Source organism: Plectropomus leopardus, chromosome 5 (genome assembly GCF_008729295.1).
Source record: "Plectropomus leopardus isolate mb chromosome 5, YSFRI_Pleo_2.0, whole genome shotgun sequence".
NCBI classification, from domain to species: Eukaryota; Metazoa; Chordata; class Actinopteri; order Perciformes; family Serranidae; genus Plectropomus; species Plectropomus leopardus.
In genome coordinates, this window is record NC_056467.1 from 25,017,670 (window position 1) to 25,039,909 (window position 22,240).

The 22,240-nt window shown below is 40.0% G+C and overlaps 1 protein-coding gene across 2 annotated transcripts in view; it reads right to left on the bottom strand.

Moving 5' to 3' along the window:
- The window catches only part of robo2 (roundabout, axon guidance receptor, homolog 2 (Drosophila)), a 350,439-nt gene that overhangs the window by 53,473 nt on the left and 274,726 nt on the right, over positions 1-22,240 (bottom strand). For both annotated transcript variants that reach the window (XM_042486274.1, XM_042486273.1), the window contains exons 6-13: positions 18,589-18,725; positions 17,380-17,391; positions 10,363-10,487; positions 7,888-8,059; positions 4,480-4,685; positions 2,569-2,650; positions 2,293-2,458; positions 747-913 (exon numbers count right to left, since the gene is read on the bottom strand). In XM_042486274.1, coding sequence (XP_042342208.1) covers positions 747-913; positions 2,293-2,458; positions 2,569-2,650; positions 4,480-4,685; positions 7,888-8,059; positions 10,363-10,487; positions 17,380-17,391; positions 18,589-18,725 — 1,067 coding nt within the window. The remainder of the gene's footprint in view (positions 1-746; positions 914-2,292; positions 2,459-2,568; positions 2,651-4,479; positions 4,686-7,887; positions 8,060-10,362; positions 10,488-17,379; positions 17,392-18,588; positions 18,726-22,240) is intronic.

Genomic DNA, 22,240 nt, shown 5'->3' on the forward strand with positions numbered 1-22,240 from the left:
GCTCCATTCAGACGACCCAGCATGCTCATGAATCACACGCTGCACTAACAGAGCAAGACAGGCCAAACACAGTTAAAAAGAAGTGAAAAATCAATTTGTCATCAATGCATGCCGTTGTCAATAAACACATCTATAAATCATCTCAAGACCTTCACCTCAGCATGAGAGAGATGTGCTGCAATTCAAATTGACTCGAATTTTTTAAACACACTCTTGGCTTGCATTTGACAGAGCTTGGCCAAAGGTTGCTTTTTATTTTTTCTGCTGAGGACTTATCATATCAGTTTAATCTGGAGACTGTGGTCTGTCCGGTACCGTAATCAAATCTTCTTTGGGTTTGGAAGCAGTCATTTTGTCCTGTTATGATCATTAACATAGCAGGGATAGCACTAACTCAGTTAGGCCTTCCAAAAGTAGACATGCTTATTTTACATAATTGCTAAAGTGTAGCCTTAATGAGCTGGGCTGAGATGGAGGATTTGACCTCTGGAAAGTTCTGCAGTGTTTCAGTGAAGCTATTCACTGCAGATTGCTGAGAGGGACTGATAAGTATCACGCTCTGAAGGCACAGTGACCTTCCCATAGTAGTAGAAACAGACATTTTATTCCCAGAGAAGAACTATATACCATCATTGAAAGTGATTATGACAGGTTCAGAAATAACTCCTTCATGTATTAAATAAACAGTGTAAAGAAAACAAACTCTTTTCAAAATTTCAAATACAACAAACTGTTATGTAAAGTACCTTGTGTCCTGACAGGGTCAGACATGGGGCTCGGATCACTCAGGCCCTGGCTGTTGACTGCTCGGACCATGAACAGGTAGATGGTGTTGGGACGGAGACCTTTGACGGTATACTGGGTTGTTTTGACGTGATCTGCTACTGTCTGCCAGCTGTTGCTCACTGACTGACTGTAATGCAAGAGAAAGAAGTGGTTTGACATTATTTTTGTCATTATTTACAACATATTTATGCCTGCAATTCTTAGAATATCACAGCTATCGAAGCTGGGGTAGGCAGTTTAATGTGGGCATCATTGGGCAAAAATCCCATAATAAACCTTGAGCATATTATAAATCAAGTGGTCTGAGAGAAATCTAGACTTCCTCCTTCTGGCTTTCTTTTAGGCTTTAGAAAGTCTATGCAATGAAAAGAGATTTTGGCCTATCACAGGTTATTTCAGAGAGAGGGTGTTCCTCTTGGCCGTTCTACAAATGCATATACAAGTGCACGTCCCTTCGGTGAAAGCCTGATTCAATAGCGGAGAGCACTGCAGAAAAAGTAGCTATGCCATAGACTTCTCAAAAAGTCAACAAAAGAGTCTGACAATAAACATAATAAAACATGAGTCAAAATCAGTGTTTCAGAGATGGAGACAATATGTTGCTAATAGTTTAGTCTTCTGCTAACCAGAGCTAAAGGCTCACAGCTACGGCCTTATGCTCATGTTTATGTAGTTAACATTAGCTAGAGCCTTAAATCATATATATATGATGTATGATATAGATATCACAATGTTATGCTGCCTTGCCAATCTGTTTATAGTGTACAATTGAAGAAAGGGGGGACAGAGTGGTCTCGCCTCTGAGCTGGGAAGGGTGGTGGTAAAAGCTGTGCCGTTAGTTAAGTGTGACGTTTGACAACATCTTTATACAGACCACCTCACTGGGAGGAGAGCTGGTACCAGATTCAGTGACTGACCCCCGCTCAGTAACCGCAGCAACACGACTCTAGCCAGCACTAACCCACAGCGTCGCCTCCTTGCCAGATCAGCAAACTTTCTGTTGCTGACGTTACACAGGTTTGACTGCAGGACTACTGCTGGCCAGCAGCCAGCTGTAACACCCAGTGCTAGGGGGCTGGAGCTAACAAAACTCAAGCTGCTACAGCCAATACAAGGTCCGTCTCCTCCTGCGGCAGCAGTCCACAGCGGAGGGACGGTGGGGTGGCTTACGTTAGCTTGCTAATTCTTGTCTAAGTTTTGTTCTCATAAACAGAGGGAGAAAGATGGGGAAATGAGGGTTTGAGAGAATTTGCTGTGTGCAACTGCACAATGAAATAAGATTTCACACATCAGTGTATGAGACACAAAGGGTTACTGTATGATGCGCATGCATTTTCCCGCATTCTTCTGGTGGGAGGAGCTTGGGGCAGAAAGGACAGGGAAGAACTGCAGGTGGAAGGTGTGTTTTTGAAATTCTGGCTTTTTTGCCTCTTCCAGATTTTACCTACCCTGGCTTTAAATAATGAGTGAGGGTTTAATATTATATACAATTTAAAAGAAACAAACCTGAATGCCTCAATGACATAAGAGGAGACCGGTGATGCTCCCACCATCCCAGGCTGCCAGGACAAAGACACACTGTTTTTGGTGACATCAGTGACCTGAGGTTTAGATGGAGGACCTGGAAGCTCATTTTCATCATGGTTCTTCATGACCATCACTCCACCTGATTCTGATTGGAGACAAGGAGATAGGAGGAAAAAAAACACTTTCTCTGTAAAAAACGCTGACAAGTTGACTTCTTATCTCTCTGTTAATGAAATACATGGAATCATCTTGTACCTTTGACCTCCAAGAAAGCACTCCATGATGTTTCACCGCTGGAGCTGGTGGCCACGCATGTGTAGATCCCAGAGTCTGAAAGCTGATGTAAAGACACACATGTATTTGTGTATAAAAATAAACACACTTACACCATCCATATAGCACTTTATGACACCACTAATAACACTTTTAGTGCCATTTAATTCCCCGCTTCCTGAGAGCAGGAGCAGTGACAGAATGCATGTTATCTTCCTATTGCTGGAGCAATGAAAAGTGATGGGGCGACTTCATGAGCTAGCCTTGAGCTGGCCAAATTGTGTGTCATTTGTGAGTGCCTCAAAGTGCTGACGCTAATTTCCTAATGAATTCCATTTTCTACTCACCACCCTTCCATCACTTCCCCACTCCCCCTCCTTATTTCCCCACTGTCTTGCCGACCACAACAAAGCAGGGCTAATTAATTTAGGGTGGGCTGCTGAAACCCCCTGGACCGATGACAGCTGGCTTGTCTCTCCATCCCTCTCAGGGAACTTTGGTTGTTTGTTGGTTTTTGTCCCTGTGCCTTCCTTCCATTTATTAAATAACATGTCAGTGGTCGGCAGCTTTGTCAAGCGTAATAGATATTCCACTGAGGCCACTGAGTGGAGAAAGAAAGACGTGAGCTTTTTAAATTTAATCTACTCTGAATGGGAACGTGTGTACACGTGTGTGCGTATCTATAAGTGCATGCATGTTTTTATGCTACAGCTGGAGTCCATCCTGTGCTGCACAGCTGAGCCCGGCCCGAGCTCACTAAGTGATACTATCAAACAATTAGAAAAAAAAAAAAAAAATCAATGCTGCCTATTCATCTCTTTAAGGCATCATGGTACCGTGTTCCTACAAGTCATGCTTAAGCCATGTGCTGCTGAATTCTACAAATGTTGTAAGCATGACCATACACATGCATATAAATGTACGAACATCTTAAAGGTCCAATGTGTAGGATTTAGGGGGATATACTGGCAAAAATGGAGTATAATAAGTATGTTTTTTTGTGTATAATCACCTGAAAATAAGAATCGTGTTATTATTGTCTTAGAATGAGTCATTTACATCCGCATAGGGAAGCGAGTACTTGTCTACAGAGGCCACCGTGTTGTACCGACATGTTTGTACAGTAGCCCAGAATGGACAAACCAAACAATGGTTTTAAATAGGGCCATTTGCATTTTTGTATGCCACTGTAGTTAGCAACCCTTCAGAATTTAACACAAAACTTCTTTTTTTCTGTGTTTTAATTAGTTTAAATCCAGACTATTTTGAGAGGGAGATACTTCTGCAGATCATTCGGCTCACTGTTAAAACCTCCTGAACATCTGGATCTTAAAATATCAGAGAAAAAAGGTGAGCACGCATTAGCAGGTGCAGGGCTCTCGGGCCGTCTCCAACACTCTGAACAACAGCAGAGAAACACCGATTTGTAATGTGAAACTGTTTTAATTACCATTTTTGTTTTTTTAAATTATTGAGTCAGTTTTTTTTTTGAGAGGAAGACCTCTGCAGATAATACGGCTCCCAGTAAAAACCTCCTTAACAATGAACACTGAAGGAATTCAAAACGAGAGAAGTTTGTGAAAAATGTAGGTGCTGCTGCTTCTTGCACAATATGGGTTACTAAAAAAACACACATACAAATTAGAAAAGCGCAACTGTTTCATCTTTCACTGAAAAAGTATCTAACTTTCCACCACTCCTGAAAGCGGCAGCGCTTGCTTATCTGTTTGTTAACTAGCACTATATGAGGTGGGCGTCATATAGGATATTTTGAAAAAACAATCCATGGGCCACTCTATTTATAGACAAAGCTGCCACAACACATATTGGCACTGTAGCACAAATCGATGAGTCCTTCATTACGCATAAAAAAAGACCAATGAAGTCATTTACCTTGACGTTTTTGATCTGCAGACTGCCCAACTCCTGCAGAGACATTCGAGCATCCTTCCCCAGCAGACTGATCCCATCCTTCAGCCAGCTGATGGAGGGGATGGGGTCTCCTGATGCCTGGCACTTCAACAGCGCCACACTGTCCACCCCGAGCGTCTGATTGGATGGGCCTTGGCGAATGATGGGTGGCGGCCTGTCTGTGAGTACTGTGATACAAAGACAAAAACATATTATCCATATCACTCGAAAGTTCAGATGGAAATTGGCTTTCACACAAGGTGACCGTGTGTGAAAATAAACTGAATGACAGCATTGATAATAAAATGCACTGGAGGTGGATGTGGGTATCTATCATAAAGTGGACTATTTTCTCTGCAGGTCTTGTAATTGCACCACAGAACAATGACCATATCCTGTATTTCCAGGAAGCAGAGAAAGAACAGCTGAGTAGTGCTTTCTAGTTTCATTGATGTGGCAGAGGGATGCTAAGAAGTTTCCAGTTACTGCCCGGGTAGCCTTATTTTTACACACTACTCTAGACTCTGTGGTACAGTTTAGCGGTGAGACTCTTGCCTATTGACTCAGTGTGGTTCAGATAAATACTTCATTATGTGAAGCATGGGGCACAGTGAAAGGTAAATTTCAAATGCAACTGAAACTGCCTCATGTTACTTGTGTGACGTGTAAACAGAGTGAAGAATAGCATCTACATCCTAACATCAAATAATCAAAAAAGATGATTTACAGCTTGTTCCAGTTTCACATTGGATGAATGTTAATGCTGTGGTGAATTTCATTTGTTTTAATGTGCCAAAAAGGCCTGTGGCTTCCTTCAATGAAATAGTGGGTATGTCAGAGGTGATCTCAGAGAGAGCTAGCACTCCAGCATACAGGCAGTTTATATATTTAGAGATGAATAATGTGGAGTCCCCCTGGCATCACAGAGCCCACATTAATTAGAAGGTATGGATTAATGATGTCAGACCTGCAGGGGCTAATTACTGAGTCTACCTCAGTAACCTTTCAACACATTATCACACCCTCGTTTTCACCCCTATTTTCACTCCAGCAGCAACATCTGACAAAAGGAAGTGCTTCCAAGTATGATACTATGTTGTGGTCACCCCTCGCTTTGGGTCACTGAGGACAGAGAAAGAAAAACCTGATACATTATCTACCATAGGCCAAATGTCACACATCCATTTCAGTTATGATATTTCACTTATTGTTTTCGTCTTCTGTAATGTTTATATCAGGGAAAATACAATCATGTGAATAAAAAAAAAAGTGATAACGTAAATCACAAAGGAAGCCAAGAGATGATTCAAAGCATCTGCTGCAAGCCAGGGACTCATTATGCTATTATGTATTATTCTGTCTGCTATTGCTTTCACCAAAAAATATTTACACCAACCTTTTAACTTGATTACAGTGTTTTGTTTCACTACTAAATAGCCTGAATTATGTTGTGCATCCACGTTGTTAAAGGTCCAGTGTGTAGGATTTAGGGAGATATATTGGCAGAAATGGAATATCGTACCAGACGTGTGTTTTCTTTAGTGTCTAATAACCTGAAAATAAGAACTGCCGTGTGTTCAGTAACTTAGAATGAGCCATTTAAATCTATGCAGGGAGTGGGTCCTCCTATATATGCCCCTATATATATATGATTGTTGATAGAAACTGGTGAACAGTATGGATTTGTGCAATTAGTTGACTAGTCATTTAAACATTGCTACTCTTGCTTACTGGCTCCAAAAATACAATTTGGTTAAAATTGTTATTATTTTATGCATTTGTGTTCACCCAACCAAAAAAACTGATGTAATAATCAGGCAAGTTTCCTTAAGATTTATTTTTCTAGAGCATATTATTTTCAATAAACATAATTTATTAGCTTTCATTTAGTGAGTTGTAATGTTCTGTAGGATGATGTACAATGCAAATTTTCTCACTCGGTGACTAACAGATGGTTTATTTTAATGTTGATATTGCATAATGCATAAAGCCCCATCTTTCAGCATCAATAAAATATGATTTAGTTAATGATTTTAAATGACTTATAATAACAGAGTATTCTTTCAGACAATGTTTAACCTTATGATTGAATTAAAAAAATAGTCTAAGTTTACACTGTCATTGAAATGTTAGGAAGAATAGTAATTAGTAACATTCTTGGTGCACAAGCATTAGACAGTGCTACATCCAGGGATTTGATGCATATGATGTATGTGTTGATGGCATGTAGGGGTGACAGAGGGAGGAGGCGAGGCTCCACTAAGGCCTTGGATCTCTGGATCAGGAATTTCTCATTACAGATTTCCTTGAACTCCACAGACTGTTGTCGGAGCGTGGGGCAGTAAATCACAAGGAGACTGCGGCAGGTGTGGCCATGACCTCACCCTGGCCCTCCTGTGCTCTTCCCTCCTCTCCCTCCTTTTCTTTTGGACCTGCCTAACACCCTTTGAGCTAACATTTACTATAATACTTGAAATGGTTTACTGTGGATAAGTCAGAGAATTTGGCTTTAAAATGTGATGATATATTATTCCAGGCAATTCAAGGACATAGCAATTGTGTATGTGCAAAAGAAGTATTACTACTTCAGATAATGTGTTGAAAAAAAGTGTTCCTATAGTACTTTTAATCTTTCTGCTAGCAGGTACTTCAACAGACATATGGGTGGCCGTCGATCTTGTCATCACATCAGCTGAGCAGATTAGATGCTCCCACACCTCACAGGACCACATCATTCATTCAACAGAAAACCATTGTCACTAACTCACTCAATCATGTCCGCTCTCTCTTTCTCTGTTTCTCTTGCTCTCACTGCCTCCCTAACACACACATGCGCACGCGCACACACACACACAAACACACACACACACACACACACACACACACGCGCGCGCGCACCTCGCCCACTCGCACAAAACGCTGATTAAACTTGAGGGAACTCAAGGGCAATGTTTTATTTCCTTTCCAAAAGGAAAAGTAGAAAATGTTAATTAAATTGTGTCATGAAAAAAAATGAAACAAAGAGCGTGCTGCAAAAACACGGTAGCTAGAGGTCATGGCCATACTGACATCTCTCAAACTGGAGCTGAATGTGTTTCTGCACGTGGAATAACAAAACAATAATCAGTTGTGCTTTCAAACGTCTTAATTCCCATATCAATTCAGCAAGGCAAGAAATGTGTTGCAGTTAAACAATGACAAAACCTGTATAAATACGGATATTAATTTGCTTTTTGAATAGCATCTAAATGCATGTGGGAGAGAATCAAACATGCATATTTAAAGTTCATTTGTGTTTACATGCATCAGCTTTTGCAGTTGTGCTAAGGCGTGTGCTCGTGTGCTGCAGTGTGCTGGCATGGAGGAAGTTACGCGTTGGTTTTCCCTCACCATCTGTGACCTCCAGTTGAGCCTTGGCGAGGATGCTGCCTGCAACGGTCAGGGCCTGGCAGATATAGTAACCAGCATCTCCCCGCTGCACAGATGAGATGGTGAGGTCTCCGCTGGGTGACACCGAGAAGCGACTGTTGGGCTGCTGGGGTTGGTTGGGAAAGAGCAAATTCTGCAGGAAGAGGTACAAACAGCCAATTAGTGAGAACATGGAATCGGTACAACCTGGAAATATTACAAAACACTCACACACACGCCACTGCCGAACTCACACATACACTGTGCACACTCACACAGACTATTACAGCTACAGTATTCATCTCTCACTTGGTTAACCAACCTCACAAAGTTCCCAACATGTATACAGTTTGATGACTTGGTTTCATACTTATTCTTATGCCAAGCCAGAGGCTCCACTGTTATGAAGGCAACTTTTGCTCTTATTGGCTTCATGACTACTTTTCTTTCTGCTTCAATTTCACAGTAGTTTTGAGCTGCTCTTTTACCCACAGAGATCACCTCATACAGGGTTCATACACATTTTTACCATGACTTTTCCATGACTTTGAGGCACATTTTAAAGACCAGACTCTGAGACAAACATGCTCCTAAGTGGTTCTTTTTCATTACTATATAATAAATTCTTTATATTATTTTCAGTAATTAATTCAGAACAGAATTAGATTTGCATATTTAGAGAGGAGGGGTGGTACAAAAAGGGGGAGGCATGTCAAATAATTTTTAAGCACTGGGTAAGTCTTTATGGGTATTTTTTGGCTACAGGGAGGGGCATATAACTTTAAATGGCTGTATTTTGTGTCGATTTTTTTTCTTTAAAATGTTGAGCGATTTTGGATTGGAAAGATTTTGGTGATTTCTTTTTCTTTAAATTTATTTGGGTTTATTTTTAAGAAAAAATTAATTCTTCAAAAATTTGGTGATTTTTTAATTTTCTGAAATGTTTTTTAAAAGAATAAAATTGGCAATATTTAATAAAATTTGCCTTGTGGCATGTTTTCTCTGAAAATCAACAAAAATTAAACCATTTATCACAGCCAGAAACTGCAAAAACAAAAATGATTTTTGGGTTTTCAAATTTCTGACAGTCCTTGAACACATCATGCGATTATACAGTTTTGTGAAACAAATATTACATGACTTTTCCAAAAAAATCAGTGTATGTCTAGTTTTCCAAAACTTTTCCAGGCCTGGAAACTGCAAATTGTGGGACTTTTCCAGGTTTTTCTTGACCGCACAAACACTGCCCATAGGAGCTGCTGAATATAATCATCTTTAGAGTAGGGGAAGGCGTAATTAATCTTTTATCTTTAAAAGTAAATACACAGGATGAGAGGACTGAATACCTCTGTATTAGCTATGCAGCCACTTTATCCCAGCTTTATATTTTTATATATATTTCTTTTTTCTTCTGATCTTCAAAGTTAACCTGCAAATACATTCGCTGGATTTAATTACACCTAATCACTTAAATGCAACAAATTATGTTGTTTTTTTAAATTAGGCTCTACGCATCTCTAGTGCATGAGACACTCCATTATCCTCAAGTACGAGAAAAGGACCTTTCTGCCATTTAATTATTGAATTAGCTTTAATTTGTCCTCTCAACAAATACCTTCATACTTTTTAAACATCAGTGTGGGTGAGGTACATACATCGATAAACATGGCGTGCAACTGCTTGTTCAAAAGTGTTTGTGGTATATTCATTTCAAAATACTCAGCTTTAATGACAACGTGAAACACACATCAGATATAAATCTGCTCTATCTGAACAACATTACTCAGTGCAACTGAGTCATAAACTTTAGGTCGCACATTGGTGAGAGGTAAAGTGGGTGAGCATTACACCAAATGTTTGTGTGAGCCTGTAAGCATGTGTCTCACTTCTGTTCACCCTTTTTAAGAGAACTTTGCTGTAATTGTTGGCCCGCAGGCTACGTGTGTGTGTGTTTGAACCTTAGCCAGAGCTGAATCATATCTCTGGCTCATCTACAAGCCCCAACAGGCTCCTAATTGGCACTGTTGTTGAGCGTCGTGAGGACACCCAGGTATTTGAATGGGTTATCTGCTTGAGTGAGGGATAGTATCGCTCTTATCAGTGCAGGGTCACGGGAAACCGATTAGCACTTTGCCAGGCACACTGTCGTTTGGCTGCTCCCGAGAACAAAGGTGTATCTGTGTCTGTAGTAAAGATACTGATGACAGATAGTGCAGTTTGCACTGCTGTGTGTATGTGCGTGTAGGGCAGGAGAATCAGAAGTACTCAGCAATTGTGCATACAGCCAGGAATCCAAACAAAGCACTGAGTGTTGATAACACAAGACACACAGCAGATAACAAAAGCTGCTGACTAGGAGAGCAATATATTTCCATGTGTAAGAAATAATACAAAAAAGCAATAAAAGAGATAAAATGTTCACTACAAACTGGATTATGTGAGATTGTTTGCTCTTACCTGACTGCCCTCCTTCTGCCAGAACACAGCAGGCTGAGGGTTTCCTTTGGTTTCACACGGGAAGGTGGCAGTGCGGCCTTGAGCCACGATTTGGTCCCTTGGGCGGATGACAAACTGAGGTGCAGCTGAAGTGAAAGGGCAAAAACAGGAGTGTTAGTAGAGCAGTGGTATGCAAATATCAGGGCTGGAGATTATCAGGGCTCAGGGATTTCAAGCAAAAACAAGCAATATACCACAAATCAAAATGGGAGTGCTGTACAGAGCTTCCATGCAGCGTTATATCTGTCTTTTGCTCTATAACGACTCTGGACAGAGGAAGGGCACCAATGACTATCATTGCCATGGTAACCAGGTTGGCCATTCATCCAGTGAGGCTGAGGCTGAATGAATGACATTCACAAGGGGAGGTGCCTTGGTCACAATCAGTGGTGGACGGATTATTCAGATTCTTTACTTAAGTACAAATACCACATGGCGAAAATACTCTGTTAAAATAAAAGTCCTGTGTAAAAAAAATAAGTAATTAGAAAAATATACTTAGGTATAATTAAATTAATTAAAGGTATTAAAAGTACCCAATGCAGAAAAAACTTAAGAAACAATCAAAATATGCCAAAACCTTAAAATGATAACAGTAAAAACACTTAAAATAATCCTCAAAAAAAAACAAAAAAACCCCCCCAAAAAAATCAAGTGTCAGAAAAAACATTAAAAAAAAACACCAGCAGATTCCAAATGATAAAAACCCTAAAAATACTAACCCTCAAAATGATATAAAAAATAAAGAAACACTCAAAAAAGTCAAAATTATTAGGTCAGCATTATTTAAAAAAACAAAATGTAAAAAAATAAATAAACAAACACCCCCCAATAACCGTCAAATTATCAAGAAAAGAAAAAATAATACAATTATTAAAAAACTGATCAATCAACTAATTGTTACAGTTGAACTTGTATAAACTGTTTGTTAATTGAATTTATGAAAAAAAAACCCATTTTTTTAAAACTCTTGCAGTCCTTGAGTAAATGTACTTGGTTACATTCCACCACTGGTCACAATGGCATTTGGATTTGAGACAACACAAAGGCACAACCATGACCTGGACACATCCAAACTGTGAGCTATGGACATAAAAGGGTTAATCTTATCAGACTTTCCACATGTGTGATTTAGTCTGCATCAGAATGCATCTTATATAAAAGTCGAGATCTGAAGTGGCTCAGTACTTCTGATCAAAGCTGCATCAACAAAGAGCGAGAGACAGAAAAAGGCCATTTCTGCGATTACCACACTTGGCGCTAACACCTCTGCTTCAAATAGAGCGGAGGCTTGAAAAGCTATCAAACTTTGAAATCGTAGTGTGAAGCTTTCTCAGTCAATATTCACGACTCCATCAGGAGCCGAAGTTGGGACAGAGTGAGACATCTCTGACTGACAACTTGGCAGATGCAGTTCAATAATAAAGAGAGAGATTAGACATGAGTTTTTTTGGTGTGCTGCCTCTCTTTGCTCCCTGACCTCATGGTAGGTTAGGGAGGCAGGTATGCATATGTACACCTGTCTCACATTTTCTCATGTTCAAGCTACATTTGTTCTTTTCAACACTTGTATTTGTCCTCTGCCCTGACCAAGTGTTAATGTGGAGTCGTGTGACAGAAAAAGAAGCAATTTGGTAGACACACAACGCTACCAGGTAGAATGCATTCAGTGCACGGCGGTTATTTAGTTAATCTAGAGGTAATGGCAGACTTTTGGTCTGATGGCTAAAGAGTAGGTAGAATTTCAGTCAAACAAGATTTTCTTTGGTTGGATACAGCTCTAGAAATACTCAAAAACTGCATGTTGTTCTGCATATGGCTGGAAACAGATTCCAGCAAAAAAGCAAAAAAGACATTTTCATTCTTACGCCCCCTTTCACGCAGGCACTGCAAACCAGAAATTATCTAAGACATTACCCGGATGAGCTGGATGTGAGAACGTGAAAGTCCGAATCAGTTGGATCGGACATAAAACACATTACACCCTGCCAGCTCCATACAACAAAGTCCATGTAATGTATGATTGAACCTACATATTAATAGAGCAGGTAACTGTCCTAAGAATTTGAGTGAGTGGCCATGTTCCTGACTTTTCTATCATGTAGCTCGTGCAAAACGAGGAGAAAATAAGCATCAGAAGGTGAGGATGAAGGGTTATTTATACAAATATTGCAACAAAAATGTTAAACTGGAGAAATGACGAGATTTTAGGAACTACTGGAGGTATGAGCCAAAGCTTAAATTGTCAGACAAATTCAAGGATAAGCAAGAGACTCCATTGTTTATGAACAAATTTCAAACCAACTACATGACTGCGGTGTAATCCACATCATGTCCTGCCTTCTGAACACTCTCCCCATGTGCCACCCCTCACCTAAACCAAATGAGTATTTCAAGTGTGTGAAAGACAGAGAATGTCAGAGACAGAGAGACAGAGAATGTCCAGACCTAAGTTCCCAAACACTGTGTGGGGTTCTTATGAAAAAAACTGTCTCAGTACATAGTTTATCTTATGAACTACCGGTAACCTGGACTCACAGTTCTCACACAGATGCAATATTCTGATAACAGGCACAATAGCACAACACAATTATCTCAGCTGCAAAACTAGTTCTCTGGAAATTTCTGAACTTTAACCTTTAACCGATAATTTACTGCGTGACCCAAGACCTCTACTTGTTTATTCTGTGATTGTCACTCTGGGTCTTAGTCCCCAGATAAAATATCAACGACAAGTTCCTTACAGGAGGAAACATGCTTCCTGCAGAGATAATGAAAGTGAACAAATTCAAGACTCTGAAGTGCAGACAATAGGTAGTAGAGGCAATTTCTAGGCAAAAAATTTTTAATAGATTGTAAAAAATTATGACAAAAGAATCTAAATTGTTTCAATGCAACATCTTGCACCCTGTCTGTTTCTTTGATTTCTTTGTAAGTCCTTTCCCTGACAAGCCAGCTGGTTCCAGTAAGGCCAAATTCTTCCCATTTGGCTGGTTTCTCCATGTAATCCCTTTTTGGGGGTGTGTATTTGTCAAAGATACACACAGTTGGGAATGGTACAGATGGCTACAGATTTACTGCCTTCCCGTTTGGCCTTCTGCAGCTTGGATATCTTGTGGCTCTCACAATGCTGGGCCTGATACAGAGCTCCTAAATCATGCTCTGGCAAGGACTCAGTTCCCTCCCTTTACTTCCTCTGCTCTGTTCCATCCCACACATTACAGTACTAACTACTCGCTAAAAATATGGTTTAACACCTTACAGACTGGTGGTCCCTATCACTGCAATGCCCATCCTTGTCTGTTCTCACACTTTCCTCATCACTGACTGCGTTTACATGCACACTAATATTCCACTAATATTCACAATATAACAGTAGTCTGAATTTGATACTTGTCAGGTTAACAACATATTTTGTATATATATTGTGAAATAGGTCCTATTCCAAATGTAGCAATTTCAGATTACTTGGGATATGCCAGTATTAGTTGTGTTTAATGAGCATTCCTTGGACATTTATGCAGCGTATTCACAATATACGTCTTAATAAGGGGTTTTACTACACTTTCTGACAGTGACCTTTTTGTCTGTTGAGAGTCAGCTCTGTGTGTTGTCATTGATTCGTTGTACTTGAACCAATTCACAAAACAAACTAAGGGGTAGAAATGCATGCCCAAAGGAAAAGCCCACATTTCTGCTCAGGAGGAGAAACAAAACCATTTTAAAGATTATAAAAGAATTGGATATTGACAGGTGTTTGCATAGATATCGAAACACAAACATTTTTAAGAACTTGGTTGTAGGACTGAAAGAATGATGCTGTGTTTGCAGCAAAGTACAAGTTTGCTGCAGCCGGAAAACCCAGCCATTCCACTTTTCCTTATATTGACATGTTAACTAACACGACTGGGCTTCTTAATCAGAGTGTGCATGGCTGCATGTTAATGGGAATATTTGTGGCCATGGAAAAACTTAGGTGGTGTATTTTCATTTTTTGTATTGTGGACAAAAAACAAAGTATTTTGGGTATGTCAATTTCTCCGTCTTCTCTGTTCTTATGTCCCTAGTTGCATAAAAATTAATTTAATTTATAGCGAAGAGTTTACCAAACTCATTTTGATAGTTGAAAACTGTCAAACAGGATTATGTTATATGAATGTTTTTGAGGTTTATAATTGGCTTTCACTCGATTGTTTTCAGCTGGATGTAAAAAACAAAAATTTGTTGTTCAGCTATTTCACAAAACTTAATGAAAGAAATAAATTTGTTTTTAAATCATCTTTACTGTAACTAACAACTTTGCATCATCATGATTTTTGTAAGTGAGTTACCCTAATTAATTCAGTATGTTTCCTATAGCATTTGACTGTTTGATTTCAACTCCACTGTTTGACTTGAATAAAGTACCAGCTTTTCCTGGTGGCCTGAGATAAATCTTGTGCTCATTTTACACCTGTGGCATTACTTTAATGCCCCTTTTCCTATATTTTAAAATACAATGGAAAAGGAATAAAATACTTTTGGGAAATGTGAGGGGATTGGACCTAAACAAGGAGAGCAAGGCCCACTGAGAAGAACAGATCAAAACCTTAGACAAATCAAGAGGAAGTCAGTGTGTGACAGTTTCACAGCTTGGCTCAGGGGGCTAACTCACACTGGCCCTGTTTTTGATTCAGAGACTCTTAATGACATGTGAGAGGCTCCTTCCTGTCCCTTCCTAAGGAAACACATGATCAGGCACCCATATTTAATTCATGACAACCACATCTGCCTGGTTTGGAGAGGGCTTGACATATAACAGCAGTCAGGGTGAAAACGGACAGACGGACAGACAGACAGACAGTGCACCCAGACACACAAACTTGGAAGCATTTCTTTCTCCCTTTAAAAATCCCACGTTCAATCATATTTTATTCACAAGTCGACGCAATTACTGTCTCTTCCCACAGGCAATGTGAATATGTAATTTCGTCTGTCTTCTTGAAAGCTGACAGTTTGACAATAACAGAACAGCCACTGCTGTTTTGGCAACCAAAGTCCTGCCACTGAGGCAGTATCTGGGTTTTTCTGCCAGTCGAGCCCGTCTCGACACACACTTCTGCCATTCTTTTCCTCTCCCTTCTTTGTTCTGACGCATGTTTCTTGTACCTGCATTCTCTCTGCTTACACTCTCAAAGGCACACCTTCCTCTCCAGATGCCCATTTTCACTCACCTCCTCTCACAATTCAACATCTTAAGTGTATCTCGTTTGGTTCTGCCTTGACCTTCTCCCAATCTACAGGGAAATACAATGAGATTCCCAGCTCTGTGTTGTAGGGCTCAGAAGGAGAGACATTCGTCCAAAACAAACAGATCTCAGCTTTGAGTTCCAGAAATTCACAGATGGCCCCAAGACTTGCAAGTTAAACATGTCCTGGACCATATGAGATGACAGTGTCTGAGACTATCAGACTGCCAGCCCACTCAGTCATCAAAGGACGGAGTCTACAAACTACCTTCAGTTTAGAGCTGCACGGGAACAGAAACTTTGACTGAATGTAGGGAAAAATCTATGCTGTGTGACAGTGTCGTTGAAGCCTTCACCAATTCCATCAGTTACTGGTTGAGTAATTGTCAGTGATACAAATATAAACCTACAAAAAAATGTGCACAAAGACAATTATTTGGTATATTCTGTGGCAGCTGTTTACATTGTGACATGCACCCTGGAGGATCTATTAAAGGCATACTATGAAGAATTTCCCTATAAAATAATATACAGACTCACACAAAAGTAATCCTTTTTCAATCATAACTTATGAGCCACTATGGTGGTGTCTGTATGTGCAGAAAAACCTGTCCTCTACATGTATTTTCTTATTTTCTTCTTATTGTGGTTTGTTCGTGATGTTTCTAAGTGTCAACTGTGTTCTGAGCCATTTTGAGATAATGAGCTTTAAAGTTTTGCATTACAAATAGTGTAAATGACATTAACTTTTTTTTTCTAAACAAAAGTTTAAAAAATGCTTATAACTTAAAAAAACATAAAGTTGTCAAAGAGCAGGATTATATAAATAACTTAATTTTGACAAAAATGCCAGATACAACCTTATAATTCTAAGGTGACAATTTATGCAGTGGTGTATAGCCCCCAGGCAACAGCAGCACTCTATGAAAAATGTAACAACCAGCCTATATCACTGTCTCCACCACTGGATGTAAGCTACAGGTCTACGTGTTTCTTTGATTGAGGGCAAGGTTAAGCCAGACACAGAGGTGTGGGTGTGTTTATATGTACTTTAGAACATAACTGAGGAGAAACAGAAAATGACGTTTTATTACTCTGATTCACTGCTTTATTCTTGTCAATGCCGCTTCCTCTCTTCATTCAGTCTCATTCACGTCTTGTTAGACCAAGCGGGAGGGGCTTTGTTTGAATATTGTGTTTAAAAGAAAGCAACAAATCCTGCATAGTATGCCTTTAAGTAATGCTTTAAATAAATGTTGCTCGGGCAAGTTGCTCAATTACAGCACCATGTTGATGTTTGTATAGACTGAATACTGTCACATCAATAATGACAAAGTTTGTTGACATTTATTTGAAGTAAATTTTACTTAATTACTTATTTTTTTATTTAATTAAGTTAAAAACAAGTGTGGACAAATATAGTTATAGTTATATGAAAAAAGTGTTCCCTTGGAGCTTGGTCTCTGATTTGCTGCAAACAAAATAAGTCATAATTATTAAATAAACAGACTTGGTTTGATAGGCCATTAGTGTTTTAGTAATCCAGCTAGAGCCGTAAAAATCTCTACAGACTACCAAACTATTTGCTAACAATAATTCTAAGGGTACACAACACAATGTGACACCTGCTTTAGTTACATACAGTAACATTAAAGCAATGGTAACTAATTGTCAAGCAGCAGTCAAATGCAGTAATGTGTATGGAGAGGGGCATGCAGAATGGAATCAAATCAGAAGGATGGGTACTTACCGACAGGGCGAGCTGGAGACACAACAATGGAGGAGTGGATACACAAAAGAAACAAATTAAGACACGGACGCACAAACATAGAACACAACAAAAGACAAACAGAACAAACGTAATAAAATAAGACAAAAAGAAATCAAAGTCAGAATGAATGGCATGTCGCACTGGGGCCAACACGTTTCTGGCACAGGGTAAGCATGGCAGAGAGGATCCAGCAGCTTTTGTCCACTGTCCGATGGACAGTTTTATTGATAACATCAAAGCATCAGACACTTGAATGTTGAAGGCAGTCTGGTGTGAGTTCCACTTGCTGGTCAAAATCTCCAATTGTATTAAGTACCAATTTTACTCATCAGAGACAAATATACTACTGGACCTTCGCTGTCTGCATTAATGAAATCCACTATTCTATGGATGATGTGTTTGCAATAGCAAGGCGTGGGTGTGTTTATCACTGGTGCTGATGGACAGAGCAGAAAAAAGAGAGCAAGAGGAAGAGAGAGAGCAAAAAAGATTTTAAAATGAAGACAGCATGTTGGTTTCATCCAGAGATTGGAGCTTCTGAAACCCTACTCTCTGTGCAGAATAGATGGTGCAGGTAGTTTGGTTGGTAGATGGTTTTCCCAGTGTTGCCTCTGTGTTGCTGTATGTGTCCTTACCCTCGAGCCAAACACTAGGATTCACAAATTTCCTTTCCAAAAAGGGAACCCAGACCTTGTTTTACCTCCCTCTGGACCCCTGTGTTGCTGTAAAGTGCTCCACAGAGACCTTAAACACTAGGGTTTGATGGGAAGAAGAGTGGTGAAAAGAGGGAAAATTATGGTTTGAATGTTTTTATTAACCTTGCAAACCCCAGGTGTGGGACTGGCGGTGTGCATCAGTAATCTGTGAAATGGCTTTGCTGACTGGGTGGTTACAGCATGGAGGGGTAGCGTGGCTAGCAGACCACCACGAGGGGGGGGGGTGGCAGAGTGTGTCGACGCTGCACTTGGAAATGTAAATAATTAAACAGATTCATAGACTGTCTACATCTTTCTTTGCTGTGAGAGTCAGCATTTCCATTTAAGTAAAGGGGACTCTATGGGGTAAAATGCCAATCTAAAACTCATATTAGTGTACAGGAAAAATAACCTCATTGGTCCATGACTTCTCTAAGTGTGGTCATGTGTTTGCTAATGTGAAAACATGACAAAGAAGCAAGGTGTTTCTTACCTCTGACTGTGAGAGTAGCGGAGGCCTCCAGCTTGCCCACGCGGTTTTCTGCCACACAGGTGAACGTGCCCTCGTCGTTAATGGAAGCCTTTTTCACTCTCAGCACGTAATCGTCCTTGTCATACTTGATCTCATACCTGTCAACAAAGACATAACATCATGAAATTGAAGTGTGCACCATTAAATACTGTAGATTCAGATGAAACATTAACCCTGTGACAATAAGATGTGCTTCAGTATTTTACCTATGCCTGTTCAGCTGTGGCCGTGAAAACTTCATTTCCTCTTAGAGAGAGGCACACATAGGCACAACTGTTCATTCTGATAAATGGAATTGCAAGGAGGAGGATCAATTATTCAACAATGACACACAGTACACAGTGAGGTGTGCGTTGAGTTGGAACCCTCAAAACTCGTTCAATATTCATGAGATGTTTCTCTCTCTTTGTGTGTGTATGTGTCTTTGTGCATCTCCGATGCGTGCATGGATGCATGGTTGCAATAATTCCATACAGACCTACACCATCTCATTGTAAAGCAACTCTCTGAATCAATAGAGCAACTATAATAAGGCAAAGTTGGCCCTCATTTCAATTCCACTGCAGTAGTCAAATGTTTGTGTTTATGTGTTTGCAGATGGCTGTATGTGTGCCTAGACCTGTATGAATTGCATGGCAGTTGACAGGGGGATAGTGCTGGACTGGTTTGTTGTTCCAGTCTGTAATTGAAGGGGGTGCTGGCCCGACAGTGTGTGAGTAGTGAGCTGGCGGGGGTGGTGGGGCAGTGTGATGGTGGTCTGTCAGCTTGACAACCTTCTGCTGTCCACAGTCTGTCACTCACAGACGCTGAGAACAGGGTTGAGATGAACAGATAAAGGGCCACTCTATGAGAGCTTGACACTGTGTTTGCCCCTTTAAAGTCCCATGTGTGGAATTTTAATATGACTATAGAATATTTTAGAGGTCTGGTGTGTCAGATTTAAGGGGATACATTGGCAGAAATGGAATATATTATAATAAGTATATTTTCTTTAGTGTATAATCACCTGAAAATTCAGACTTGTCTTGTTTTTGTTACCTTAAAATGGGCTGTTTATATCTATATTGGACTATATTGTAGATTTTTTTAGTGTGACACTGCTTTAATCAGTGTTTTAAATCACCAGGTCCATTTGTTTTGGAGAGGAAGAAACCTCTAGGGATAATTCTTCTCTTGATAAAATATTCCTGAAAGTCTAGACCTTACGTTATCACAGAAAAAGGTGAGCACACTTTAGCAGGTACTGGGATAGCAACCTGTCTCAGACAAGCTGGACAGCATAGGAGAAGCACTGATTTGTGATGTGAAACTGCTGATTCAGTGTTTTTACCAGTTTAGATCACTGTTTGTTTTGGAGAGGAGGAAACCTCTGATGACAATTCGACCCACAGTGAAAATCTCCTGAACAATGAACACTGAAGGTATTCTAACCGGGGCTCACGAGAAGTTTAAACTGGTTGCAATCTGCAACTTTCTACGACTAAATCCTATGCACTGCTCCTTTAAAACGCGTTGGTTTGTAGAAAAAAGTATCTACAATAAAGGTGAAATTGGTGCAGTCTATGTGCTGCCTTCAGCCTTTCAATGTGTGAACCACAGTCTGCCACAGTGTCTTTTTTTATACTAGCATTCAAAGTCTCCAAAGTCAGAACATTTCAAATCCACACAGGGGCTTTAAAGGACAAGCCTGATATTATATTATCATTTTATTATAGCTTATGCCTCTGCGCCATAAAACTCCAAACTTGTAGTCCAACAACTATTAAAAACACATAAAAGAACCAAGAGTAGGGATGTCTGCCCAACATGGAGCTTACTCTTCAGAGATTGAAAATGCAGTCACAGAGTTGTTTCAGTACAAACTACAACAGTTCCTCTTCACTGTAATGAAGAAATATGCCACCTGGTGCAACACTATGACTCTTTTATGTGTTTTTAATAGCTTTTAGATGACAATACAGCTCCATGGCACAGAGGAATACGATGATTTGGCTTCACCCACATGGATGATACTTGTTAGATGGATACATTTTCAGGTTTGGTCTCTTCAGGGATATTGTTGATAGTTCAAAAAATAAAGTAGCAGGTTAAACTGTGAGGTTTGATCACATGAAGGTGGATAACTGTTTACTGTGGATAATACATTGGACTATTTGATATGGCAACCAATTATGTTTTACAACAATGCTTTCTAATGTGACTTTGGAGTAACAGTATGTTATGGTCCATTTCCCTCCGAGTGGGAAATACCCCTCCACTCGACCATCAGGTGTACTGATGGCTGCTTGCCACCAGCAGCTGCAAAACTAATCTGTCCTGTCTATCCATGTCTTTTTTTCACCCGCTGTTATGACATTTCCTGAGCAGCATTCAAAGGCAGCTTTATAGAAGCACATTCCTCAACTCTGACTGCCAGTTCCTCCTCTCCACACAGGTATTTAAAGAGCCATAATGATTATTTGAGTCATGACTGAATGCTTTGTTCTACAGAGAGGGGATGTACAGTTCAGGTAATGGTGGAGGACATGAATAAAGCATTTATTGTTGAAACCGAATGATTGGCATCTAAAGGAATGAGACAGCACCTTTTGAGATGAGCGCGTTGTCAGATGAAAAACAAACAAGCTAAAAGAGAGAGCATCCTCCCATACTGTGCCTCCAGCTATAATAGGAAGCTCAACATGAACTACTGACTTGCAAGAGGATGTGGAGATGAGTGAGGAGTGGCAGGGACAAGTTAGGGCTTAGGGAAAACACTATGACTCCCTAACGAACCACAATAAGAGCAAGGGAACAAGCAACAACTTACCCGAACCAGCTCTGAACATCAGCATGCTAACATGCTCACAATGTCAATGCTAGCATGCTGAAGATAAGGTTTGCTATGCTCACCATGTTAGTTTAGCATATTAACATGTCAACATCTGCTAATTAGCGCAAAACAGTGCAGCTGGGAATGTCATTAGTTTGCAAATATTTAGTCATGAAGCAAAGTCTTGGATACCCTCAAATGTTTGACCTCATGTTGCCACAACATGAAAAGTTTCAGGTTTACCAAAGTCATTAGGATTCATCCTTTCTGTAACACGAATGTCTTTACCGATGTCATGGGACTTCCCATTGTTCTGACAGTCCCTAATACCAAAGCCTCAGTAATCCGAAAAATGTCCCATTGGACTGAAAGCCCATTTGTCTGACAGCCCATTTTCTCAAAACAAACACCTTTTGTTCCAAAGGGGTGTTTCTCCAACAATACTCTCCAGTATTGGAGCACATGGCTAATTATTATGCAGAATGATGTTGTAGCTTCCTACTATGGCAAAAGCATGACCCACCCAACTCTGCCTATGACTGGCTAGTACTGGCTGCCATCACTGGTTGGGTTGGTTAGATTTTGGTTAAGGTTAGGGAAGGAATATCAGGGTAAGACAATTAAGGCAGAGTAGGGCGGGTAAAGCCTTTGCCATAGCGGGAGGTTGATGATGAAGTTGGTGATGTCATTCTACATATTAATTAGCCAGGTGCTTCTGTTTGGTAGAGTGTGCAGTTAATCTTCAGAGAAATGGCTCTTCACAACAACAGCCGTTTTTTTTTTCTTTTTTGGGAAAAAGGG